Here is a 23,540-nt window from a genome sequence, read left to right on the forward strand (position 1 = left end):
TAACAAGGATACAAAGCTGAAAATGAAAGAACTGCAGCTAAAATATTAGGTTCATTTTTCACATGGTCTAGCCCTTCCCCTGCCCACCCCCTTACAGTGGTACCTCGGGTTAAGTACTTAATTCGTTCTGGAGGTCCATACTTAACCTGAAACTGTTCTTAACCTGAAGCACCACTTTAGCTAGTGGGGCCTCCTGTTGCTGCCGCGCTGCCGGAGCACAATTTCTGTTCTCATCCTGAAGCAAAGTTCTTAACCTGAAGCACTATTTCTGGGTTAGTGGAGTCTGCAACCTGAAGCGTATGTAACCCGAGGTACCACTGTAATATTATTAAGAGGGTCTCTTCTCCGGTCTTTATGTGCCTGGAACAATGGGAGCTTCGTACGCTGTTCACAAGGCATCTCGAGTCAGATCTGGGGCTCCCAAAGTTCTAAGATACAGTGGTACCCCGCAAGACGAACGCCTCGCAAGACGGAAAACCCGCTAGACGAAAGGGTTTTCCGTTTTGGAGGCGCTTCGCAAAACGAATTTCCCTATGGGCTTGCTTCGCAAGACGAAAGCCCATAGGGAAATCTCTGGGGACCTCTTCTAAATGCTAGCGGTAGGGAGCAAAGCCTTTCCCCCCCCTCCAGCCTTCAGAAGAGGTCCAGGAAGGCTGGTGGGGGCGAAAGGCTTTGCTCCCCACCGCCAGCATTTTAAAAGCAGTCCGGGATAGCAGGGAAGCGCTTCCCGCTATCCCGGACGGCTTTTGAAGGCAGGAGAGGTCCGCGAAGCCTGGGCGCGCTGATCTCAGCGCGCCCAGGCTTCGGCATGCCGGCAACTCTCCGCAAGCAGTGGCAGCGCTGCCGCTGCTTGCGGAGAGGTCCGCGAAGCCTGGGCGCGCTGATCTCAGCGTGCGCAGGCTTCGGCATGCCGGCAACTCTCCACAAGCAGCGGCAGCGCTGCCGCTAATTGCGGAGAGGTCCGCGAAGCCTTGGCCGGACAGCTTTTGAAGGCAGGCGGGGGGGGGGAGCAAAGACTTTCGCCCCCCGCCAGCCTTCAGAAGAGGTCCTGGACCTCTTCTGAAGGAGGGCGGGGGGCAAATGTCTTTGTCCCCCCTGCCTGCCTTCCCGGGAGAGCTTTTAAAGGCAGGCAGGGGGGACAAAGACTTTCGCCCCCCACCAGCCTTCAGAAGAGGGACCTCTTCTGAAGGCTGGCGGGGGGTGAAAGTCTTTGTCCCCCCTGCCTGCCTTCCCAGGGGCTTTTAAATCGCCCTGGACAGCGGAGAAGTCCTCCGCTGTCCCGGGGCGATTTTAAAATGCCGCCCGCCAGCATTTTAAGATCGCCCCGGACAGCGGAGAAGCCCTCCGCTGTCCCGGGGTTTTTTAAAATGCTGGGGGTGGGAAGAAAAGCCCTTGTCCCCCCCCCCCCAGCCTTCAGAAGAGGTCGGGGCACAGACTGTCCCCGGACCTGGTCTGAAGGCGGTTTCCCTAGGAACGCATTAATTGATTTTCAATGCATTCCTATGGGAAACCGTGCATCGCAAGACGAAAAACTCGCAAGAAGAAAAAACTTGCGGAACAAATTAATTTCGTCTTGCGAGGCACCACTGTACTTTATAGACTCGGATGCCCCAAGTTTCCTTGTCCTTTAAAGACACAGTACAGTGGTACCTCGGGCTATATACGCTTCAGGTTACAGACTCCGCTAACCCAGAAATAGTACCTTGGGTTAAGAACAGTTTCAGGTTAAGAACGGACCTCCAGAACGAATTAAGTACTTAACCCGAGGTACCACTGTAATCACATAAGCAAAATCAGGGAGAAGCTGTTCCTGAAGCTTCCTGTATAGCATGACATGAGAAGGAGCCCAAAAGGTCTCCTTTTGAAAACAAATACTTTCCAGCCAACGTACCTGCTGTGCGGCCGCAGGGAGCTTCAGCTGAGCTGACTTGACAACCATGACCTCTTGAGGAACATCCCAACTTAGATATCTAGTGGTAAAAGGTAAATGGACCAAATAAAAGGTAAACAGACCAAAACACACCAAAATGAAATGCCATTTATTTTCTGGGAAAGTGAACTGCTTTGTTTTCAATGTCTTTTAGAATATGGGGCCCGTGGCAAATCCCTCGCTGAGATGCTTTGAATACTTCACTCTCTCAGGCCCTTCCTTCTACCAACAGTGGACTGTGGCGCTTTGCTGATCTCTGATGGGTTGTGTTTGTTAGGAGCTCAGCCTACACTCGAGTAGGACCCTAGAAGACACATGCCAAACTGGCATGTTCCCTCCCTCCTGGTCGATCGTTCGGGAGCTTCAAAAGCTTTCTTCTGCCCGAACATCACAGCGACCGATGCCAACAGACACCTGCACACTTAGGGACCCGCAGAGTCTGCGCAGTTCGCATGACAGACCTCAGCAACTTAGCATTTTGGCTAATCTACTTTATTTACATATAAACACACACGGGGCGCTGCAACATGGCTCCCTCTCTCTCTAGGATCAGACAGCAGAGAGAAAACAAAGGACAATAGTCCCACTTCACGGAACACAGTAACACAAACATCCTGTCTCTGTCACTTCCCACTCTGTGGAGTCAAAACACATACTGTCAATGATAAAACAAAAAAAATTCCTTCCAGTAGCACCTTAAAGACCAACTAAGAAGGTGGGGAGGGGTATTACTCAGAAGGGTGGTGGGAATGGGTGATTGGCAGATAGCTGTGATGAGTCGTCAACAGCTATCTGCCAATCACCCATTCCCACCACCCTTCTGAGTAATACCCCTCCCCACCTTCTCACTATATAGAAGGATCTGGCAACTTCTGTTTCAGTGTATCTGAAGACGTGTGCATGCACACGAAAGCTCATACCAAGAACTAACTTAGTTGGTCTTTAAGGTGCTACTGGAAGGAATTTTTTTTGTTTTGACTATGGCAGACCAACACGGCTACCTATCTGTAACTGTCATATGATAGACAACAATCCCATGACTGAAATCACGGAGCAGGAATTCTAACAGTGTTGCTGCGGTGCAAACATAGCAGAGGAGCCAACCTGAGGTTCCTGCATTTGCACCACACTGACCTCGCCACCTCCTCACCCCTCCTGGAAGGCAGCAGCTGACTAGAGGCCGGGTGAGAGCTGCCACCCCATCAAGCCATTCCCTGCTGCCCTTTTCCCATTCTGGAACTGCCAAGAAAAAGGATTGACCTACTTGGACAAAAGGAAGTAAGCAATGGCAGTCACTGTTAAACAACACCTATTATTTAAGAGACTCTGTTGGTAATAAGCAAGCCCTGAAGAAGCGGAAGCATTCTCTCCCCAGTAAGAAAGCGGTATTAAAATCATTTTGGAATCAATCTTCCTTGGGACCCAAGCAGCTATCACCTCTTCCAGCTTCCACAGAAAGGCTGTGATTAAGGCAAAGGCCGGTCAAAATCTGATAAAGGTTGGCGCTTCCGTCCTGAGTGCATGACTCAGAAATACAGACAATTATCAATTCCAGGGAGAGGTACTTTTGAGTTTGGAAGGAAATTTGGCTTTGTTTGCATTTCAATAAGAAACTGGCTAATCTGTACTTCTCCAATCAACCTGCAGCCAACCTCTGAAAGTCGAAAGGCAGCCAACCTCTGAAAGTCACACCTCTCCAGATTGTACAAATGCAGTTCTCCAACCAAACAATACGTAAAGATTTGCATTATGTGTGTTAAAATGCATATATTAGCAAAAATAACAGACAAAAAAGCACGCAAGGGAAGACTGCTTACAAAAATGCATCATAACATGCAGTTGTTTGTATGCAGTTCTGTATATTAGTCAAATCTACAGCAAACAAATCGGCTTTTTAATGAGAAATTCATATTAAAACGCTGGCTAATTTTCACAGGACTTTCTTTAAAAAATGCAAATTGCTGCAGAAATGTGGAGAACTAAATTTAAAGCTGGAAAAATGATATACCACGAGGTATATTTATCCATTCCTACTTGTGAGGCAATGTACTTTGGACTGTGCTGAAGTGAAGTCCTGCTGAGTTCAATGGCTCTTACTCGCTAGTAAGTGGATACAGGATAGTGGCCTAGAGTAGTATGCCCCACTAGGAGGGATTTGCTTTCAAGTAAGCATTCATAGGATTTCACTCTGTGCTGAGAAGTAACCCTCAAGCAATCTTCTACGAAAGCCTACCTTCTTTACCTGAAATTGCAGTGGGAAGTAAGGTACACTTTTTCAAGTATTTCTCCCGTACTTGCAGAAAGGCGAAAGAGCCAGTTGTTTGCTGTCAGAACCAACAAGGAAGGTTTGTAGTCCGATGGATTCGGCAGCACTTCACCCTGTATTAAGAAATAGAGAATGTTCCTATGTTGTGTATTTTTGTGTTTTTATATTGTAAACCGCCCTGTGATCCTCAGAGGAAGGGTGGTATAGAAATTAAATCATTATTAAGAATAGTAATGATAATACAGTGGTACCTCGGGTTACATATGCTTCAGGTTACATACGCTTCAGGTTACAGACTCCGCTAACCCAGAAATATTACCTCGGGTTAAGAACTTTGCTTCAGGATAAGAACAGAAATCGTGCTCCGGCAGCGCGGTGGCAGCAGGAGGCCCCATTAGCTAAAGTGATGCTTCAGGTTAAGAACAGTTTCAGGTTAAGAACGGACCTCCAGAACGAATTAGAAGAAGAAGAAGAAGAGTTTGGATTTGATATCCCGCCTTTCACTCCCCTTCAGGAGTCTCAAAGCGGCTAACATTCTCCTTTCTCCTTAACTCCGTTAAGTACTTAACCTGAGGTACCACTGTAACTACAACCACGGGCAGCTCTCCCCCCATCTCTTTGTTGGAGTCTCAGCTCCTTATCTGTGAAGTGATTCTCAACCGCGACAATGGGTTCGCGTCCCAACCCCAAATAGTGAACCTGTGTGAATACCAGAAGAAGAAGAGGAAGAGGAGGAGGAGTTTGGACTTGATATCCCGCCTTTCACTCCCCTTAAGGAGTCTCAAAGCGGCTAACAATCTCCTTTCCCTTCCTCCCCCACAACAAACACTCTGTGAGGTGAGTAAGGCTGAGAGACTTCAGGGAAGTATGACTAGCCCAAGGTCACCCAGCAGCTGCATGTGGAGGAGCGGAGACGTGAACCTGGTTCACCAGATTACGAGTCTACCGTTCTTAACCACTACACCACACTGGCTCTCCTACGGAGAAAATGCGAAGCGCTGAACTTAAGGCACCTCTGAACATTTGCTCTACACAATTTGGAGACTTGATTCACCTCTGATAGGGATCCCAATGGGCTGTGCAATGTGTCCCCGTGGACAGAACACACAAGCGACACATGACACTCCACTTCTGGACTTGTAACATATGAGCTCCCTCACCCTCCGTAGCACTCCAGCTGTTATGCGAATGGATATTTTGCCATCCTTACAATCAGTGTTCGAAACTCCTTGTTCCTGGCGCATTTTGCGACAGGGAATTTCAGTAGCGCGAGCTGTTTCTGAGCTCTGGGTGCAGTACTGCGCCTAAGACTTCAGATTAAAACTGCAGAGTGGGAGGAAAGAAAGAGCTTTTTCTGCCTCCCCACTTCCAGCTACTCTCTGAAGACCCTCTTAAGGATATTAGGGGGTGGGGAGGGGAAGGAATAGACCTTGTGAAAAATGAACCTAATATTTTAGCTGCAGTTCATTCATTTTCAGCTTTGAATTCTTGTTATAAATAAGTGTGCGGAGACATTCCATTGTTGTGCCCATAACCTAGGTTTAAGGTGTCCTTTAGCTCCTAGCTTTCATATCTCTGTTTCTAACACTGTTTCCAATATGGAATAATGCAACAGCAACATAGCACAACACAAGCACTTGCTAGTTACAGCAGCCTCAGGTGTGGATTTTCAGAACGTGCACCCTATTATGACTTGCAAACCCATCAGCTGATTCCTTTATAACTTTCTTAAACAGTGTGTTGAGGCTTCACAATCTTGTAAGGAAGCTTACAAAATGATGAGTTTTGTCCACACCCATAGCGTATTTGAACCTGATTACCAGAAGATGACTGTACACATGTAAAAGCCTGAACAGACAGGAGCTGCCGACACTTTAAAAGATGCCGATTACTTTAGTCCCAAAAGGCGGCTCCCCAAAGATTATTTCATGTGTTGGACTTCTAGTTAAAAGGAAAGAAGGAAGGAAAATAATAATATGCTAAAGATGACACAAGGGAGTCTGGTTCTTGTTTTTCTCAGCAAAGTTGTTTCGTTGGGGGAAAAAAAAGAAGAAATCTTACCACTGGGCATTCCAATAACAAAGCATCTTCTATTTTTTCCGATCTAGGCCGCCTTGGCATTTGATAAATTATCCTCGGCTCCGGTGTGGTGCTGAGAAAGTGAGGGAGGAATTAGAGTATATTATTTCCCATGATTCAAAAAGTCCTTTTAGCTATTATTATAAACAACAATCAAGACATTATACACACCGTACATAGAAGTGCATGACGCCCATGCCCCCAGAATCCTGAAAACTGTAGTTCACCCCTTAGGGACCCCTGACCATTAGGTCCAGTCGTGGCCGACTCTGGGATTGCGGCGCCCATCTCGCTTTATTGGCCAAGGGAGCTGGCGTTTGTCTGCAGACAGTTTTTCCGGGTCATGTGGCCAGCATGGCTAAGCCGCTTCTGGCGAACCAGAGCAGCGCATGGAAACGCCGTTTACCTTCCCGCTGGAGCAGTACCTATTTATCTACTTGCACTTTGACGTGCTTTCTAACTGCTAGGTTGGCAGGAGCAGGGACCGAGCAACAGGAGCACACCCCGTCACGGGGATTCGAACTGCCGACCTTCTGATCGGCAGGTCATAGGCTCTGTGGTTTAACCCACAGCACCACCTGCATCCCAGTTCATCCCTTACAGAGCTACAATTCCCAGCACCCTTAGCAAAGACCACGTCCTTCCTCTCCTCTCTTCTTCATTCCCTTGTCCCTCCTATGGCCAGACGGGCAGGGGCCTGGGACTGCCTCTGGCAAAAGCTCTCCTGTTCTCGCCTGTCATCTCGGAAGTGCAAAGGCACCATCAGGGCAAGACGTCTGGGAAGATGTCCATGCCTCACTCAGTAACATGAACCAGCCTCAAAAACCCAGTTGGGCTGGCTTACTGCACTTTGACGTAATGCACGTTACCATCTAAGGAGCTCCTCTGTGTTAGAATTCCTGCTCCATGATTGCAGTCATGGGATTGTTGTCTTTCACATCACGGTATATGTTTTGACTCCACAGAGTGGGAAGTGACGGAGACAGGATGTTTGTGTTACTGTGTTCCGTGAAGTGGGACTATTGTCTTTTGTTCTTTCTCTTTGCTGTCTTATGCTAGAGAGAGAGAGGGAGCCATGTTGCAGTGCTCCGTGTGTATTTATATGCAAATGAAGTAGATTGGCTAAGATGCTGAGTCACGCGAGATGCACAGACTCTGCAGATCCCTAAGTGTGCCGGTGTCGGTTGGCATTGGTTGCTGTGATGTTTGGGCAGAAGAAATCTTTTGAAGCTCCCGAACGAAAGACCAGGAGGGAGAGAACATGGCAGTCGGGCATGTGTCTCCGCCAGGGTCCTACTCGAGTGTAGGCTGAACTGATAACACTCTGCAGGAAGATCATTAAGTCCAGAGCCTAAATTGAACAAGTTGCACCAATGTCAAGGAGAGGTGCATGTATGTTGCGACATATGGCTGCTGTGAACTTCTATCTGACCACTTCAATCTTCCCCGAATACCATAACCAATATTATTTGATTTCTGTTGGATGCTGTTTTGTAAACCTACTGTAAGTGCCCCATAGATGCTACAAATGCAGTGGTAGGGCAGTCTTAAAAACAACTAAGACAGGCAACCACTAGCGCCTTATCCCCCTTGAGGTTTGGCCGTGGCATGCACAAAATGTCTGAGCCCTTCTTTTCTCCCCTTAAAAGTAAGGTAAAAGGTAAAGGACCCCTGGATGGCTAAGTCCAGTCAAAGGCGACTATGGGGTTGCGGCACTCATCTCGCCTTCAGGCCAAGGGAGCCGGCGTTCATGCACAGACTTCCTGGGCCATGTGGCCAGCATGACTAAACCGCTTCTGGTGCAACAGGACACTGTGACGGAAACCAGAGCGCACAGAAACGCCGTTTACCTTCCTTCCGGAGCGGTATCTGTTTATCTACTTGCACTGGCGTTGCTTTCAAACTGCTAGGTTGGCAGGAGCTGGGACAGAGCAACGGAAACTCACTCCGTCGTGGGGATTCGAACCGCCCACCTTCTGATCGGCGAGCCCAAGAAGCTCAGTGGTTTAGATCACAGCGCCACCTGCGTAGAGCTGGAGGAGGCAGTTGCAAGAGCGACGCTCTTTCCTGCTTCCTCTTTCAGCTCCACGAACCCTTCAAGGTTCAGATTAATTCAACTGGATTTCACTTTTACACCCATTTCTTTCTTTCTGTCTCTCGGGATAGCGCCAGCTTAAAAAAGGGTTGGTGACTCCTGAACTGATATGAGTGCTTGAGAGCAGCAACAACAGTAGCACAATGGCTATGTGTGCCCTCTGCCTGAAAGAGTCTTCAGTTTGAAGGTCTCTCCGGCCTAAGTCCGATGAAAAGTTAAAGAACCAGAAACAGCAGTGAAGGAGCCTTTAAGCTGCCCTTCGACAATAAAAACTTGAGCAACAGACTGAGCAGGTATACAGGTCACTGCTCATGATCTTTCCCACTATGAAGAGGTGCATTGCATTTCTATTTGAATTCTAAATTTGTAGCTATGCCTATTTGTGCACATATGCAAATATTATGCAAATCTATCTCCTCAGTTGCCCTCTTTTTAAAATCAAAACATAAATGGCCACCCTAGAGCGGAACTGGGAGCTCAGGGGACAAATATCCCACTTTACTAGACATGCTATTCTTCCCGGTTACATTTTACCAAAGTCTTTATTTACAGATTTAACCAAAGCACTTCAGCAAACAGCCACAGAGCAAGATTAAAAAAAAACGACATAAAACGCACGACCACAATTACACCAACAATTACACGAATTCTTAGTTCAATTGTAAAACGACGGACGAAGCAATATCAAAGTGATTTGGGATGCATAAATTGCACAGTAAGAAACAAACTTTCCACTACAAATGGAAACGGCGACAACGCCGTTTGTTCTTTTCTCTCAGCTTGCGTGGCAGCACGACTAATACATTCGCTGAACTGCAGGCAGCAACCCTTTTAGGTGTGGCCAAGTGACACGCTCCACTGACGGGAAGGGAACCCCCACTCAAAATGGTCGCCGCCTGTATGCATACAGCTGTGTGCAGGCATGTGCATTCATGCAGTTATTTAAAAATCCATATGCTTAGGATTTCTAAACAACCGCGAGCATTTCTTTTCTTAACATAAATCCTCTCCCGTTTGAAAAACAATTTTGACCTCGGATGTGAATGCAAAAATAAAGAGGTCTTATTTATTATATTTATTTGTCACTTACAAACAAAAATTTTTTTGTCTTAAAGTGACTTACACACACACACACACACACACACACACACGTGTATATAAGATATATGTGTGTGTGTGCTCGCACCCACGTGTGTATATACAGTGGACGCTCGGGTTGCGATCGTGATCCGTGCAGGATGCACGTCCGCAAGCCGCAGCGGCCGCAACCCACAGCAACACGTCTGCACACGTGCAGGCTGCAATTCAACGCTTCTGTGCAAAGTGCAATTTAGTGCTTCTGCGCATGCGCGAAAGCCGAAAATAATCCGTTCCGGTACTTCCAGGTTGCGGCAGTCTGCAACCCGAAAAAACGCAACCTGAAGTGTCTGTAACCCAAGGTATGACTGTATATACAGTGGTACCTCAGGTTACATACGCTTCAGGTTACAGACTCTGCTAACCCAGAAATAGTATCTCAGGTTAAGAACTTTGCTTCAGGATGAGAACAGAAATCGTGCTCCGGCGGCGCGGCAGCAGCAGGAGGCCCCATTAGCTAAAGTGGTGCTTCAGGTTAAGAACAGTTTCAGGTTAAGAAGGGACCTCTGGAACGAATTAAGTACTTAACCTGAGGTACCAGTGTACGTGTGGCACACTAGGGATTTGAACTTTGTTCTCCCCACTTCTAGTTCAAGGTTCAACACTCTAACCACTGCACCACGTTGTCTTCCAAAAAATACTGTGGTTCTTAAAATGAGATATTCCATGCCACATTGCAATCCTCCATTTTACAAATATTTATGTAGGAGATAGCGTCGCAAGATGTAGGAGAAAAATCACTTCCAAATGTGTGTTTTTTAAATAAAATACCTGCTCACACAGCACCGATAATTGTCGAAATAAATCCTCCCACTTTGATAAGCAATTGGAGATGTGGAATGTGTTGTCCAAACGTTCCTGAATGTTGTACTTTCCTGAAATAAATCACAGTGATAAGTTATAAAAAATGTGGTTTAGGAAATGTACCTGAAATGGCCCTACGTTAATCATTTGTATTCATTTTGTAGTGAATGCAAAGCCTGTTTTCCGTATTAGGCTAAAGGATCCTAGGAAAGGAACTCTAGCAAACTGTTTTGTTTTTAATGATTATATACTATTGTAAAAGATCAGGAAAACAGGGATTTTATGAATAAAAACACATTTTTGCATGTAAGAAAGAACGTTATACTTCTTTGGTTTAATAAAATGTAAACTGTGCATGACATTATTACATTTTTTGTATCAATTAAATACATTTCCACTGTACAAAGCCTGTACAACAGGAATCTGAGGTGCAATCGTATGCCTATGTGTGGGCATGCATAGGTTTCAGTAATGTCTTAATTAAGGTGAAAAGAAAACATAAATTAAGAAGTAGAAGTAGCATGTCTACATTACAAATATTTTGGGCTGAGGTGATAAAGAGTGGCAGCCCTTTTCCATCTTCAATTACAAAGTCTTAACTATAGAATCCAAAAAGTTTCTACAATTTCTCATAGTCTATCAGTTACCCTGAGTGATTAACCCCTGAACTGACCTTACATCAACAACTTCTAGCAAGATAGGGGGCTTTGATTTCATAACCAAGGAGGAGAAATCATATTGGATTATACAGCATGGTTTTTGTTTCGTTTTTTAAAAATTGATTTTCTTTCTTGGTCACCCTGAGTGGAGCATAGGCATCAGTGGGTCAGGATCTTTATTTTTTTTAATAAACAATATAAACATTCAGGAGTAAGCCCAATGAACAAATATGGGACTTACTTCTGAGTAGATACTTATTGGATTGCACCAAAGATAGAACCAAAAGAGTCAGTAATACTGTGTGTGAAACTCATTGATCTTCTGTGTATCAAATTAAAGGTAAAGGGACCCCTGACCATTAGGTCCAGTCGTGACCAACTCTGGGGTTGTGGCGCTCATCTCGCTTTATTGGCCGAGGGAGCCGGCGTACAGCTTCCGGGTCACGCGGCCAGCATGACTAAGCCGCTTCTGGCGAACCAGAGCAGCGCACGGAAACGCCGTTTACCTTCCTGCCGGAGCGGTACCAATTTATCTACTTGCACTTGCTTTCGAACTGCTAGGTTGGCAGGAGCAGGGACCGAGCAACGGGAGCTCACCCCGTCGCAGAGATTCGAACCGCCGACCTTCTGATCGGCAAGTCCTACTGTGGTTTAACCCACAGTGCCACCCGCGTCCCGTGTATCAAATTAAAGTCCCCTTAATCTTGCCTGCATTAACAATCCCTGAAAATTCACCCCTTTAATATTGCTTCACACACTACAAATTTTCTACATGAGAAACCTATCAGGGATTATCACAATTTATGATTGTCATATGGATTTCGTTTCTACACAGAAGTACTTTCTTCACAAGATGTAACGAATTCAGCTGCAACACAGGGCTAATGGGTTTTCAGTACCTATTTACCTGGCATACCAGCTTCCTCAGAATCCCCATGTTTTTTCTATAGACCACACCAGCATCTTTTGTGTGAAATCCCTGTGACCGTCTGGTGAGTGCAAAGCAAATATTTCGATTTTCGAATGCGTCAGCGGAGGGTAATCTGCTTGTGGCAGATAAGGCAGACAAACTGGAAAGCATGTTGGTGGAACATCAAACTTCCACTTGCTTCCACCCAAGTAGTCTAAACAAAAGAGGGGAGGGAGAAAAAAGTTGTTCAGTTAGCCAAATATGGAAATAAACCACAGGAAAAACTAAAACTCGTCTGTACAATCCTATGTGCTAGATTTGCAGTTTGGAAAAAGGGGGCAAGGCTCCTGCACCTTTACGAGTTGCCTGGAATAAATAATAATAATAATAATAATAATTTTTATTTATACCCCACCCTCCCCAGCCAAGGCCGGACTCAGGGCGGCTAACACGCAATAATAAAAACAAGTTGACTGAATACAACTTAAAAACAATATTAAAATACAACAATTAAAATATTGAAACAATATTTTAATTTTAATCAACAATTCTCATCATCATCATTTATTATTTATACCCCGCCCATCTGGCTGGGTTTTCCCTGTCACTCTGGGCGGCTCCCAACAGAAGATTAAAAACACTCATTAGCATAACTGGGAGGAGCAGCCCCCTCATCAAGCAAATAAATTAAAATACTTAATTAACTGACCAATCGCGTAGCATATAGCTCGGTTCTTCCCCGCCCCCCAACATAAATCCTGGCTACGCCCATGAGAGTCCCAATCACCCTACTATGGACATCCATGTAATCCTATTCAGGGGTCAGCAAACTTTTTCAGCAGGGGGCCGGTCCACTGTCCCTCTGACCTTGTGGGGGCCCGACTATATATATATATATACGATTGATAAGGAGATTGGGTTGGATCCAGCCCCCGGGTCTTAGTTTGCTACCCATGTCCTATATACATCTCTACCCAAAGTCCCACCAGATTTTCAAGTGTGCATAGGATTACAGCCTTAGGGTGTTAAGCCCGTGCAAATTTACTCACAGGCCAGTCCCACTGTGTTCAATGGGGCATTCTTTCTTTACCTTGGGATAAACCCCACGGAACTTAAAAGAGGCTTCCTTCTCAATCAAACATGCTCAGCATTGCAAACTGGCAGCGTGCATAGGGTCCCAGTTCCCCCCAGTCAGGGAGACATGCAGGAGTCAACAGCTCCTTCCAAAACTCCGTCCCCGGAATGTCCCCAGATTTGCAACGCTGTTCCCGGGAAACGTGGCAGCGGCAGCCTCACCATCCCCACTACTGACTCCCTGTTGCTAGGTAAAGGTAAAGGTAAAGGTACCCCTGACCATTAGGTCCAGTCGTGACCGACTCTGGGGTTGCGATGCTCATCTCTTTATTGGCCGAGGGAGCCAGCGGACAACTTCCAGGTCATGTGGCCAGCATGACTAAGCCACTTCTGGTGAAACCAGAGCAGTGCACAGAAAGGCCCTTTACCTTCCCGCCGCGGTACCTATTTATCTACTTGCACTTTCACATGCTTTTGAACTGCTAGGTTGGCAGGAGCAGGGGGGTTAGCGCCCCCGTCACGTTGCTACTCAGCTTCCAAAAAAAAAAAAAGGGTCCCCGGATTCATTGGAAAAAAACCTGGTAACCATAGTTTACACTTGTCTGCCCATCACCAGCGATTGCAATGCGAGCTCACGCGGCATCTCGCCCCCAACACTTCTCTCTCCGTACATTACCGGGATAGAGAAGGGGAGGGGGGCATCTTTCCAATCCCGGACTCGAGGCAATCCCAGTTTACGGTTCTGAAGGTGCAATCCTCGCGCGTAAACTTACTTGGGAGTCAAGACTCAATGGAACGCATTGGGGCTTCTCCGCGAATGCAAGCAAAGGGGATCAGGGATGTAACCGCAGGCGCTGGATCTCTACGTGATCGGCGTGGAATATGCCGCCCGACAACCGTCCAGATCAAGATCCGCCCAGCAGGAACTTACTCGGGAGTAAGCCCGATGGCACACGAGGCGGGGCTTAGTGATCGACTCAACAGGCACAGGACTCCATTGCAAACCTTCCAAGCGGGAAAGGCTGCCGTTTCGCACAAAGCAACTTTCAAACAATATATAGATATATAATATAGCCTCTTTTTATGTCCTCGCGCGCCTCCGACTACCCAGCGCGCGCGCACGGAACAACAACAAACCTCTCAGGACCGGCGCAGGAGTTAAAACCGCGCGCGCCTCCAGAACCGGGCCTGTTTCTTCGGCAGGGACACTTTCGTTTCCCCGTCTCCGCCTCTTCGCAATGCACGGCGGGAAACGTAGTTCTCCCCGCCATCAACTACCTCCGAGGGGAGCGGAGCGCGAGAGTCTCGGGGACTACGGCTCCCGAAACCCTCCGCGCGCGCAAGGGCGGGAGGCCGCGCGCTGGTTCGGGTTTCCCCGGCTTGACCGGCTGCTGGTTTGCAGCGCGGGAGCGGAGGGTTGAGAAGGTTGCACGAAGGAGCCGTGCAAGTGTTAAGGGCAGCGCCTTGCATCATCATCATCATCATCATCATCATTATTATTAATACCCACGCCCTGCACATTTCTTCTTATTTTTTTGGAATACCATTACATTTGATAACTGTTAACGACTGGACGCGAGGAAGCACGTGGATAAGAATGTCCGAAAAGTGTTTTGGGGTTTTTTGTTGTTTTGGCACTGCATGGCATATAGCGCCCTGAAGGTGAGTTCTTTTCTCCTCGTGGGAATCAAGGTTGCATTAGATCTTACCTTGTTTTCAAAAAACTGTTTTGGTTAAAACTGCTGGCCCGGCAGAGAAAACAAACATTAAAACCCTAAAATTAAATGCCCGAATGTCTTAAGTTAGTCGAGCTAAGAGAGTAGTCCTAACCCCGCGTCTGATGGACCATTGAAAAAGATGCAGTAGAAAAGGTTTAATATAGGACCTCCGGAGTGGAAGGTGGGAAGTCCCGAGATTCGGAGGAATATTTAATTGTGGATGTGTATGGTTGTTTTGTTATAAATCTATATTTGTAAAATCAAATAAAAATGAATTTCAAAAAGGAAAGGAAAATTGACAATACTGGCGTCGGCATTTGCAGTGCGTGAAAGATGCCTTAAATAGAAGCGTCTGGGTTTACTTCTGCAGATCCAAGGAAAGCTGCTTGAGATTGAAAGGCTCCCGCGTGTGCTCGCTTCCTTCGGAGTAAGAGACTCAGTGGGTGGAGCCTCCTTCTGGGCTACATCTTGAACTTTCTTAAGTCGCCAAGAGGGATATGGGAGTCTTTGTGGTTCAGTGGAAACGCTGGTTGAAAAATGGTGGTGGAGGCGCTGTGCCTGATGTGAGGAACTTCTGCCAAGCTTGATATGTCTAAGTCAGTTGTGGGAACCTTTGTCTGTGGGTCCCCAGATGATATTGGACTACAACTCCCATCATCCCTGAGCTCTGGCCTTGCTAGCGAGGGGTGATCGGAGTTGTAGTTCAACAACATCTGGGGACCCACAGGTTGAGAAAGGCTGCTCCAGATGGTTTGCTGAACTACAACTCCCATGCCCCCCAGCAGGTGTAGTCAGTGGCAAGGGATGATGGGAGTTGTAGTTCAGCAAAAATATCTGACAGGACAAAAGTTACTCTCACACGGTCTAATGAGTGAATGCCTTTCGCTGTGGCTACCTTTTTGATTTGTGTGGCGCTGGGTCTTCAAAATGTTTAGAAACTTCAGCTGGGTCAGAATACAACAATGAGATTTTTAAACTGGATTTGCATCTCTTTCCGATTCTTCTGAGTCTATGCTGCCTTCTAGTTTGTTTCCTGGTTCAGTGCAAGGTTCTGATTATAAAGTCCTAAACTCTTGGAACCTGGGTACCTGAAAGGCTCTGTTACTACTGTATATTCTAGAAACATCAAGGAAGTCTGCCTTATTAGCCGGAAAAGCATGCGCCGTCTAGGGCTGCTTCCCAAAGGTGCACAGAGCACATCAGGTAGCAGCACACATGGCTTTTCCCTCAGGAAAGTGATAGATGAGAGGAGTGGGGCTCTTGACCACACTTTTTGGCTTTGCCAGTAAGGCCACCGAAAAATGGTGATTTCTGGTTAGGTTGCAAACAGCTCTTCCTCCTGCATTTGCTTTAAAAATGATGCCGTAATGAAATTCAAAGAAGGAAACTATCCCCAAAACAGGGTGTTTTTGGTGCCATGGAATATTTGAGTGCTATTAGCTATATAGGGTTGACATGCTACACTAAGGTTACCAGATTTTTTTCAAAGAATCTGGAGACACTTTTTTTAAAAAAAAGAGAAAAAAAGTATTTTTTTAAAAAAAATTAAGAAGTAATATCTTCTCTTCTGTGGTCTCCTCTGTCGCATGGCCTTCCTCTGGGCCCTGGCCTGCTCTCTTGGGGTGTTAGCCGCCGTGGAGTAGGCTCAGGCTGGGCCTTCGCTCAGCCACGTGTCCTTCCACTCCTGGTGCTCTCCTACCTCTCCTTCTCAGTAGCAGCGGCAGTGGCGTAGCAAGGTCGGGGATCCCCTTTTTTCCCTCCCTCCACCTCCTCTGCCTTCTCCTTCTTTCCTCCTTCTCCCTGCATCGGCTCCAGGGTTTTCCTGGCCCTGGAATGCTGCTGGGCAGGTGGCCAGGTGCTCTCGCTCCCGGCTTGATTTGGGTCGCAGGATGTGTGTGTCAGCGGTTCCCCCAGTTGATGCGCTGGGCGTCCCCGGTCCCCCCTCGGCAGTGGCAGCGGCAGTCTTAGCAGCCAGGAGCCAGCCTGGTAGTGCAGTTGGCTCTGGCTGGCTTCAGGAGCTGCTCGCTGCTGTGGCGCCCGCCATTTTGCCTCGCCGGAAGTCCCCATATGATATGTCTTGTGCTGTTGAACCAATCACGCAACATTCATTCCCTACTAATAAAAATACAACACTTAAAATATAAATCTGGGGACATTAAATGAAAACCGGGGACATTCCCGAGACGGACTTTTGTCTGGGGACAAATTTGTAAATCCGGGGACGTCTGGTAACTATATGCTACACCTCTCCCCAGAATAGTGAAGGTTTTGGAATCCTTTGAGGAGCAACTGAAAGTGATGGGGAATGTTTAGCTTGGAGAAGAGAAGATGAAGGAGGGGCACGTATTGCATTGCATTCAAATATCTAAACTGCTCTCATGTAAAAGATGGAGAAGACTTGTTCCCTGTTGCTCCAGGGGGCAAGGCGACGGCTAATAGGTGGAAAGCAGATCTTGGCTAAGCATTAGGATAACATTCATTTTGGTAAGAGCTTTGACTATGGAGCAGATGCCCTCAGGATGTGCTAAGCTCTCCATCACTGGAAGCTACTTGTAAAGGCTACTAGTCACAGTGACTGTATTCTACCTCCACTGTCAAAGGCACTTCTGAACGCCAGTTTCTGGGGATTGCTGGTGGGCAGAGTTCTGTTATGCTCAGGTTCTACTTATGGGTTTCCCACAGGCATCTGATTCTCCATCGTGAGAATGGGATGGAGTACTAAGTGGGCCATTGGCCTAATTCAGCAGAGCTCTTCCTAGGTTCTTGTGTTAAGTATTTGAGGAGAGACCAGACGGTCATCTCCCAGGGATGCTGCAGTTCCAGATCTTGCATTGAGCTTCTGAAACACCTTCCAACTTGATGATTCTCATAGGCTGTTCCAACTCGATGAGTCTATGAAACACATAAAATAGGTATTGAAAATCTGTAATCAATTTAAAAGGGCACAAAAAAGACTAAAATTGTACCTCAATTGCTTGGGTGAAATAAAGGTGTCAAAATGTCAATAAAGTAGGCGTCGGGCAAATCTCTCCTCGTAGTTTCTTCAGCAGTAGGTTATTCAGGATGGTGCTGTTGGGCCTACTATTAAAGGGCTACATGAACACGTTTTGCAATATGTTGTTGAAAGTCAAGTGATCTGTCATTTCTTTAGCAATTAAGCTGTACCATAGTAGGCTGGGCTGACACGGGAGCTGGGCATGTTTAGCCTGGAGAAGAGGAGGTTAAGGGGTGATAGGATAGCCATGTTCAAATATATAAAAGGATGTCATATAGAGGAGGGAGAAAGGTTGTTTTCTGCTGCTCCAGAGAAGCGGACATGGTGCAATGGATCCAAACTACAAGAAAGAAGATTCCACCTAAGCATTAGGAAGAACTTCCTGACAGTAAGAGCTGTTCGACAGTGGGATTTGCTGCCAAGGAGTGTGGTGGAGTCTCCTTCTTTGGAGGTCTTTAAGCAGAGGCTTGACAACCATATGTCAGGAGTGCTCTGATGGTGTTTCCTGCTTGGCAGGGGGTTGGACTCGATGGCCCTTGTGGTCTATTCCAACTCTATGATTCTATGACACATTAGAAAGATTGTATGAGAGGCAGGTAGCAACAAACATTTTGTTCCAATGAGTCTGGCTTGAGTCAACAAGGTTCAAAGCAGTACAGATAATCTTGATTGCATTATTTGTACAACTCTGGCATAATTCGACTTGCCACTGATGTGCAATATCAGCGGTTTTTGTTTCTGTTTTTTAAAAAAACCAATCCACAGCCTTCCTTCAAATGTCAGTGAGACTGGTTACTCCTCCGTCTTTTGAAGTCTTCCGAAATGGCCGTGCTTTAACAATTATTAGATAAGCATGTCTCATGTAAAGCTACAAGCCAGCAGAAAAATCTCTATTTTCCTCCTCTTATTTCTGCCAGATATTTTGACCATCTGTCTAATTATCTCCTCTGGGCTTGTTTCCATGTTAGTATATTTCCGGGCTATTCCAAGTATTGCTCTTAGCAGGAATGCAACTTTTGTTGGACTTGAGTCTCCGTGTATTTGAAGGCTCCACATAGACATCAGGCAGCTTTGCTGCTAATTCCCCCACTGTCAGAGTTGCCACCTAACATGGTGGCACTGCCTTATTCTGGAATGGCTGGGGGGTGGGGAGAGTGGAAAGTGGCAGAGGGGGGTAGGGAGAGACAAAAATCTGGCTCGTGTTTGGAAGCCATTGGTGGCGGTACAATAGAACGGAGGCTCTCCAGAGCTGGTTGCTCAGCGCATCAGGGGTATGGTCAACTCTACTGTTGGGTGCTAGTGGCTCCCCAGGGTCTAGGCATGAAGTCTTCCCCATCAGCTGAGATGCCAGAGATTGTTTGCAAAAGCTCCTGGGGGGACAGCAGACCCCCAGTACATCCGAGCGTCTCCCAGTAGGCATGTCTCTGGAATGGCATGTCCCTTCACTCCAGAGTGCCCATCTGCGACACAAGTCTTCTGGCATCACACAGCAAGAAGATAGAGACATCCGTAGATCTAAGCGGAAGAGTCCGCGACCAGAAGGAGGAGGAGTATCAGGAAGAGTGGAATAAATTTAATGATTATCTAGTTAAATTTGTTAAGTTAAATCAATTGAAAATAGCTTGCAGATACTTAATTGGCTTAGGATTTTATTTATGTTAAGTGATGAATTAATATGTTTAATTCCATAAGGTGAAGATTTAAGGATGTTAATGTTTAAGTTAAATTTCATAAGAATTGGGATTTGGAAAACCGTTAAAAGGACATGCAATGAAATTCAACCAAGGGGAAGCAAGGAAGTCACTTAACAAAGTTAATAAGTGTAATTTTCAATAAGGCTATGATTTATGTTTGTTTGTCTTGTGTGTGTTTGTTTGTTTGTTTGTTTATAATATTGTGAAAACCAATAAAATTTTTGGAGAGAAAAAAAAGAGACATCCGTAGATCTAAACTACGTTTTATTCATAATATATACAGAGAATCCATAACCACATCTGTGTCCTCCAAACTTTGGCAGAAACAGAAAGCATACAGCAAAAGCGAAAGTACAGTCTAATAACACTCTCAGACAGAAGAGATAAGACAGTCTTCCGTTCCCACACTCTTCTCAGACATCTCATGTGATTTACACCAACCACACCAGCCAGCATCGGCTACATAAAATCCTAACAGAGTTTGTGCCTGAGATCTTCTGCATACAGAAATGGTACTTATTCTTTGAGTTCAGTCCCTTTTGCTTGGTTGCTTGTCGATAGGCCGCATGAAGAATTGGCATATTTGTAGACCAGTCAAGTATTTCTAAACAGGCCATGGTTATGATGCACTGACACTTCCCTGAAATTACAGTGTTAGAAATTCAATAATAATAATAATTAATAATAATGTATTATTTGTACCCTGCCCATCTGGCTGGGTTTCCCCAGCCACTCTGGGCGGCTTCCAACAAATATTAAAAATACATCAAAATGTCACAAATTAAAAACTTCCCTGAACAGGGCTGCCTTCAGATGTTTTCTAAATGTCAGGTGGCTTATTATTATTATTATTATTATTATTATTATTAGTATTAGTATTATTATTATTATTATTAGTATTATTATATTATATTATTATTATCATCATCATCATCATCATCATCACCACCATCTTCATCAGTGCAATTATTATTAATTCCATTTCTATGCCGCTTAATATTTTAAAGAACAAATCATAGCAGTTTACAACACATAAAAACATCAAATACTGCAGAATAAAAATAATTCAAGCTGTAAGGAAAATATTTCAGATCCTTCTCTAAGTGACATTTTGCTTTCCCCAGTTGCCAACCTAGCATCCAGAGATCTGCATATGGTCGCAATTGGACCCGCAGTAGTTGCGAAACGTGCCTGGCGCCTGCCTAATTTCGAATACTGTGGCTGTAGGCAGTTGTTAGAAATGAAACTTGTTCATCAGGTACCGTGATACCTCGGGTTAAGTACTTAATTCGTTCCGGAGGTCCGTACTTAACCTGAAACTGTTCTTAACCTGAAGCACCACTTTAGTTAATGGGGCCTCCTGCTGCCGCTGTGCTGCCGGAGCACAATTTCTGTTCTCATCCTGAAGCAAAGTTCTTAACCTGAAGCACTATTTCTGGGTTAGCAGAGTCTGTAACCTGAAGTGTATGTAACCTGAAGCATATGTAACCCAAGGTACCACTGTACTGAGAGGGGAGGAGATTATCATGGTCACAGCACAGAGATTTTTGGTGGGAAGAGAGTCTCTAGATTTCCAGTTCCATGACATGCGAAAGCTCTGCCGACTTCATAAGAGGCAACTTTGATTGGACAGCATTAAGGAATGTAAATTGTGGAAGTTTTATGGTAATGCTGTACATTATTTCAGGCACGTGCTTTCCAAGCACTGAGCCTTCTTTTGTTTCGTTTTTACAAATCCACGATATAATTTTGCAGGCTCTGTGTGTGCACGGACGCCATTTCCGCTGTGCCCACTTTGCTCAAGTGTTTGGAACCAGAAAAAGAGCAGTGAAAGAAATTCTTTGAAGAAACTTAACCTTTGGAGTGGGCGAAGAAAAGCCAAGCAGAGGAACAACGCATTGCCACAGGAACAGAATGTTTCTCCAGCGATGAGTGTTTTGATATTATTTTTTTAAAGGTGCAACAATTGAAACATAACCCCCTCCCACTCCCCCCACGTGATTTCTGTTCTCATCCTGAAGCAAAGTTCTTAACCCGAGGTACTATTTCTGGGTTAGCAGAGTCTGGATTAATAAAGTAAACAAGCACAATAATCCGAATGCACAGTATGTCTCTTTGTCTCTGGCAAATGCTTAGTAATGCACATTTTGTTTCTTCCCAGGCAAATTTCTCATTAGTCACTATCGTAACTGAGACATTTGTTATAGAAAGGCAATTAATTGCAGAGGCCTGACTGGATCTCCATAAGGTCACTTAACGCTTCTGCGTCGTGCTGGTGGGGTGGAGGGAATTGGGAAGCAGAAGTATTTTACCAATCTGAGGGTCACACAGATCTATATCCAGTCAGGTTTTTAAAAATACAGTGGTACCTCAGGTTACAAACGCTTCAGGTTACAGACTCTGCTAACCCAGAAATAGTACCTCGGGTTAAGAACTTTGCTTCAGGATGAGAACAGAAATCACGTGGCGGCAGCGGGAGGCCCCATTAGTTAAAGTGGTACCACAGGTTAAGAACAGTTTCAGGTTAAGAACGGACCTCCAGAACGAATTAAGTTCTTAACCTGAGGTACCACTGTAAACATTGAGTTACATTTGGCAAATGGCTTCGGTGTAATGCAGAAATCTGTGTGTATACTTTAGCTTTCTTCCATGGAGCTCTAAGTACCATACATGCCCCCCCCCCAAAAAAACCCCACAAGAATCCTGTGGTTAGTTGGTTGGGCTGAGAGAATGTGACTCAATAACTCAGCGACACTCAGTGAGTTTTGTAGCAGGTGTGTGTGAACCTGCTCTCCTAAGCACTAACTATTATACGTCGTTTTATTAGAAATCTTTGATAGGAGTGCAGAGATGGTTATTGGCTACCTACTGTGTTTGTATTTTAAAAACCATTGGGCACCAAAGATAGGATCTATCTGAATTCATATTCCAGAAACACACGTATCATATTGAGTAATCATATTGTTCCAGGCATCCTCAACCTCAGCCCTCCAGATGTTTTGAGACTACAGTTCCCATCATCCTTGAACACTGGTCCTGCTAGCTAGGGATCATGGGAGTTGTAGGCCAAAAACATCTGGAGGGCTAAGGTTGAGGAAGCCTGTATAATTATACAGTAAAGCAGTAGGTAAATTGTGCCAGAAACAGGGGCAGATGTACGATGAAACTAATGAAGCTTAAGATTCAGGTTTTCTAATCCTGGAGGGACCCTTTGCTTAATTTTTTGGGGGGTCTAGTAGACCCAGTTTGTGTTGCATGGCTCAAATCCTTCTCTGATGCATCATGCATGGATATAACATTGGGCAGACCAGATTTCCATACACACTGCCCGGGCTTGCACCCTGAGGGAGTCACTTCAGTGCTGCTAATGCAGGAGTTTGCGCCCCCCCCCCCCGCAGGAGCACTTCATTGTGTCTCAAGACCAGACGGACTCCACCCCACCAATGGTTAGGGGAAGTTTGTTGAAACATCACAGAACAATTGACCATAATCCTAGGAAAACACTGAAGGAGCATCTCCACCTCCATCGTTCAGCCTGGACACTGAGGTCCAGCACCAAGGGCCTTCTGGCTGTTCCCTCGCTGCGAGAAGCCAAGTTACAGGGAACCAGGCAGAGGGCCTTCTCGGTAGTGGCGCCTGCTCTGTGGAACACCCTCCCACCAGATGTCAAAGAGAAAAATAACTACCAAACTTTTAGAAGACATCTGAAGGCAGCCCTGTTTAGGGAATGTTTAATAGGTTATTGTATTGTAGTGTTTTGTTGGAAGCTGCCCAGAATGGCTGGGGAAACCTAGCCAGGTGGGCGGGGTATAAATAATAAATTATTATTATTATTATTATTATTATTATTATTATTATTATTATTAACACACAGGCTGAAGTCCAATGCCACCGTCACACTTGCAGAATGGCTTTTGAGCCACCCTCTAATGACATAAAGGGAGGCTATTTTTCTGCAATTCCCCTTTCCTCTTGCAGTCCTCTGTGCCTCCCACCGCCCCGCACACCTCCCAATCTGTTCCATAGGATTTGGGAGCCCTCCAGAACAGCATGGAAGGTTGCTTTGGAGGCAGGAGTAGGAAAAAGAAATGGGGAGAAAATTCCCCATTCCCTCCTGTCTCCTTAACTTAACAGATGCCTTCACTGGATCAAAAGCATTTCCAGAAAAGAGGAGTAGCA

At 45.7% G+C, this 23,540-nt stretch overlaps 2 protein-coding genes across 10 annotated transcripts in view; one reads left to right on the forward strand and one right to left on the reverse strand.

Moving 5' to 3' along the window:
- DCAF17 (DDB1 and CUL4 associated factor 17) overlaps positions 1 to 14,179 on the reverse strand; it is a 30,032-nt gene extending 15,853 nt beyond the window's left edge. The window contains exons 1-6 of one of the 5 annotated variants that reach the window (XM_028749836.2): positions 14,092 to 14,179; positions 11,878 to 12,094; positions 10,279 to 10,382; positions 6,258 to 6,348; positions 4,173 to 4,309; positions 1,892 to 1,970 (exon numbers count right to left, since the gene is read on the reverse strand). In XM_028749836.2, coding sequence (XP_028605669.2) covers positions 1,892 to 1,970; positions 4,173 to 4,309; positions 6,258 to 6,348; positions 10,279 to 10,382; positions 11,878 to 12,051 — 585 coding nt within the window. In that variant the 5' untranslated portion in view covers positions 12,052 to 12,094; positions 14,092 to 14,179. Of the gene's footprint in view, positions 1 to 1,891; positions 1,971 to 4,163; positions 4,310 to 6,257; positions 6,349 to 10,278; positions 10,383 to 11,877; positions 12,095 to 13,727 lie in introns of those variants that run through there. The other 4 variants (XM_028749829.2, XM_028749850.2, XM_028749839.2 and 1 more) reach the window with 4 other exon arrangements.
- A 116-nt stretch (positions 14,180 to 14,295) lies between these two features.
- METTL8 (methyltransferase 8, tRNA N3-cytidine) overlaps positions 14,296 to 23,540 on the forward strand; it is a 39,000-nt gene continuing 29,755 nt past the window's right edge. For 4 of the 5 annotated variants that reach the window (XM_028749875.2, XM_028749920.2, XM_028749912.2 and 1 more), the window contains exon 1: positions 14,296 to 14,616. In XM_028749875.2, coding sequence (XP_028605708.2) covers positions 14,596 to 14,616 — 21 coding nt within the window. In that variant the 5' untranslated portion in view covers positions 14,296 to 14,595. Of the gene's footprint in view, positions 14,617 to 21,116; positions 21,319 to 23,540 lie in introns of all 5 variants that reach the window. The other variant, XM_028749882.2, reaches the window with a different exon arrangement.

This window comes from Podarcis muralis, chromosome 1 (assembly GCF_964188315.1).
Source record: "Podarcis muralis chromosome 1, rPodMur119.hap1.1, whole genome shotgun sequence".
NCBI classification, from domain to species: domain Eukaryota; kingdom Metazoa; phylum Chordata; class Lepidosauria; order Squamata; family Lacertidae; genus Podarcis; species Podarcis muralis.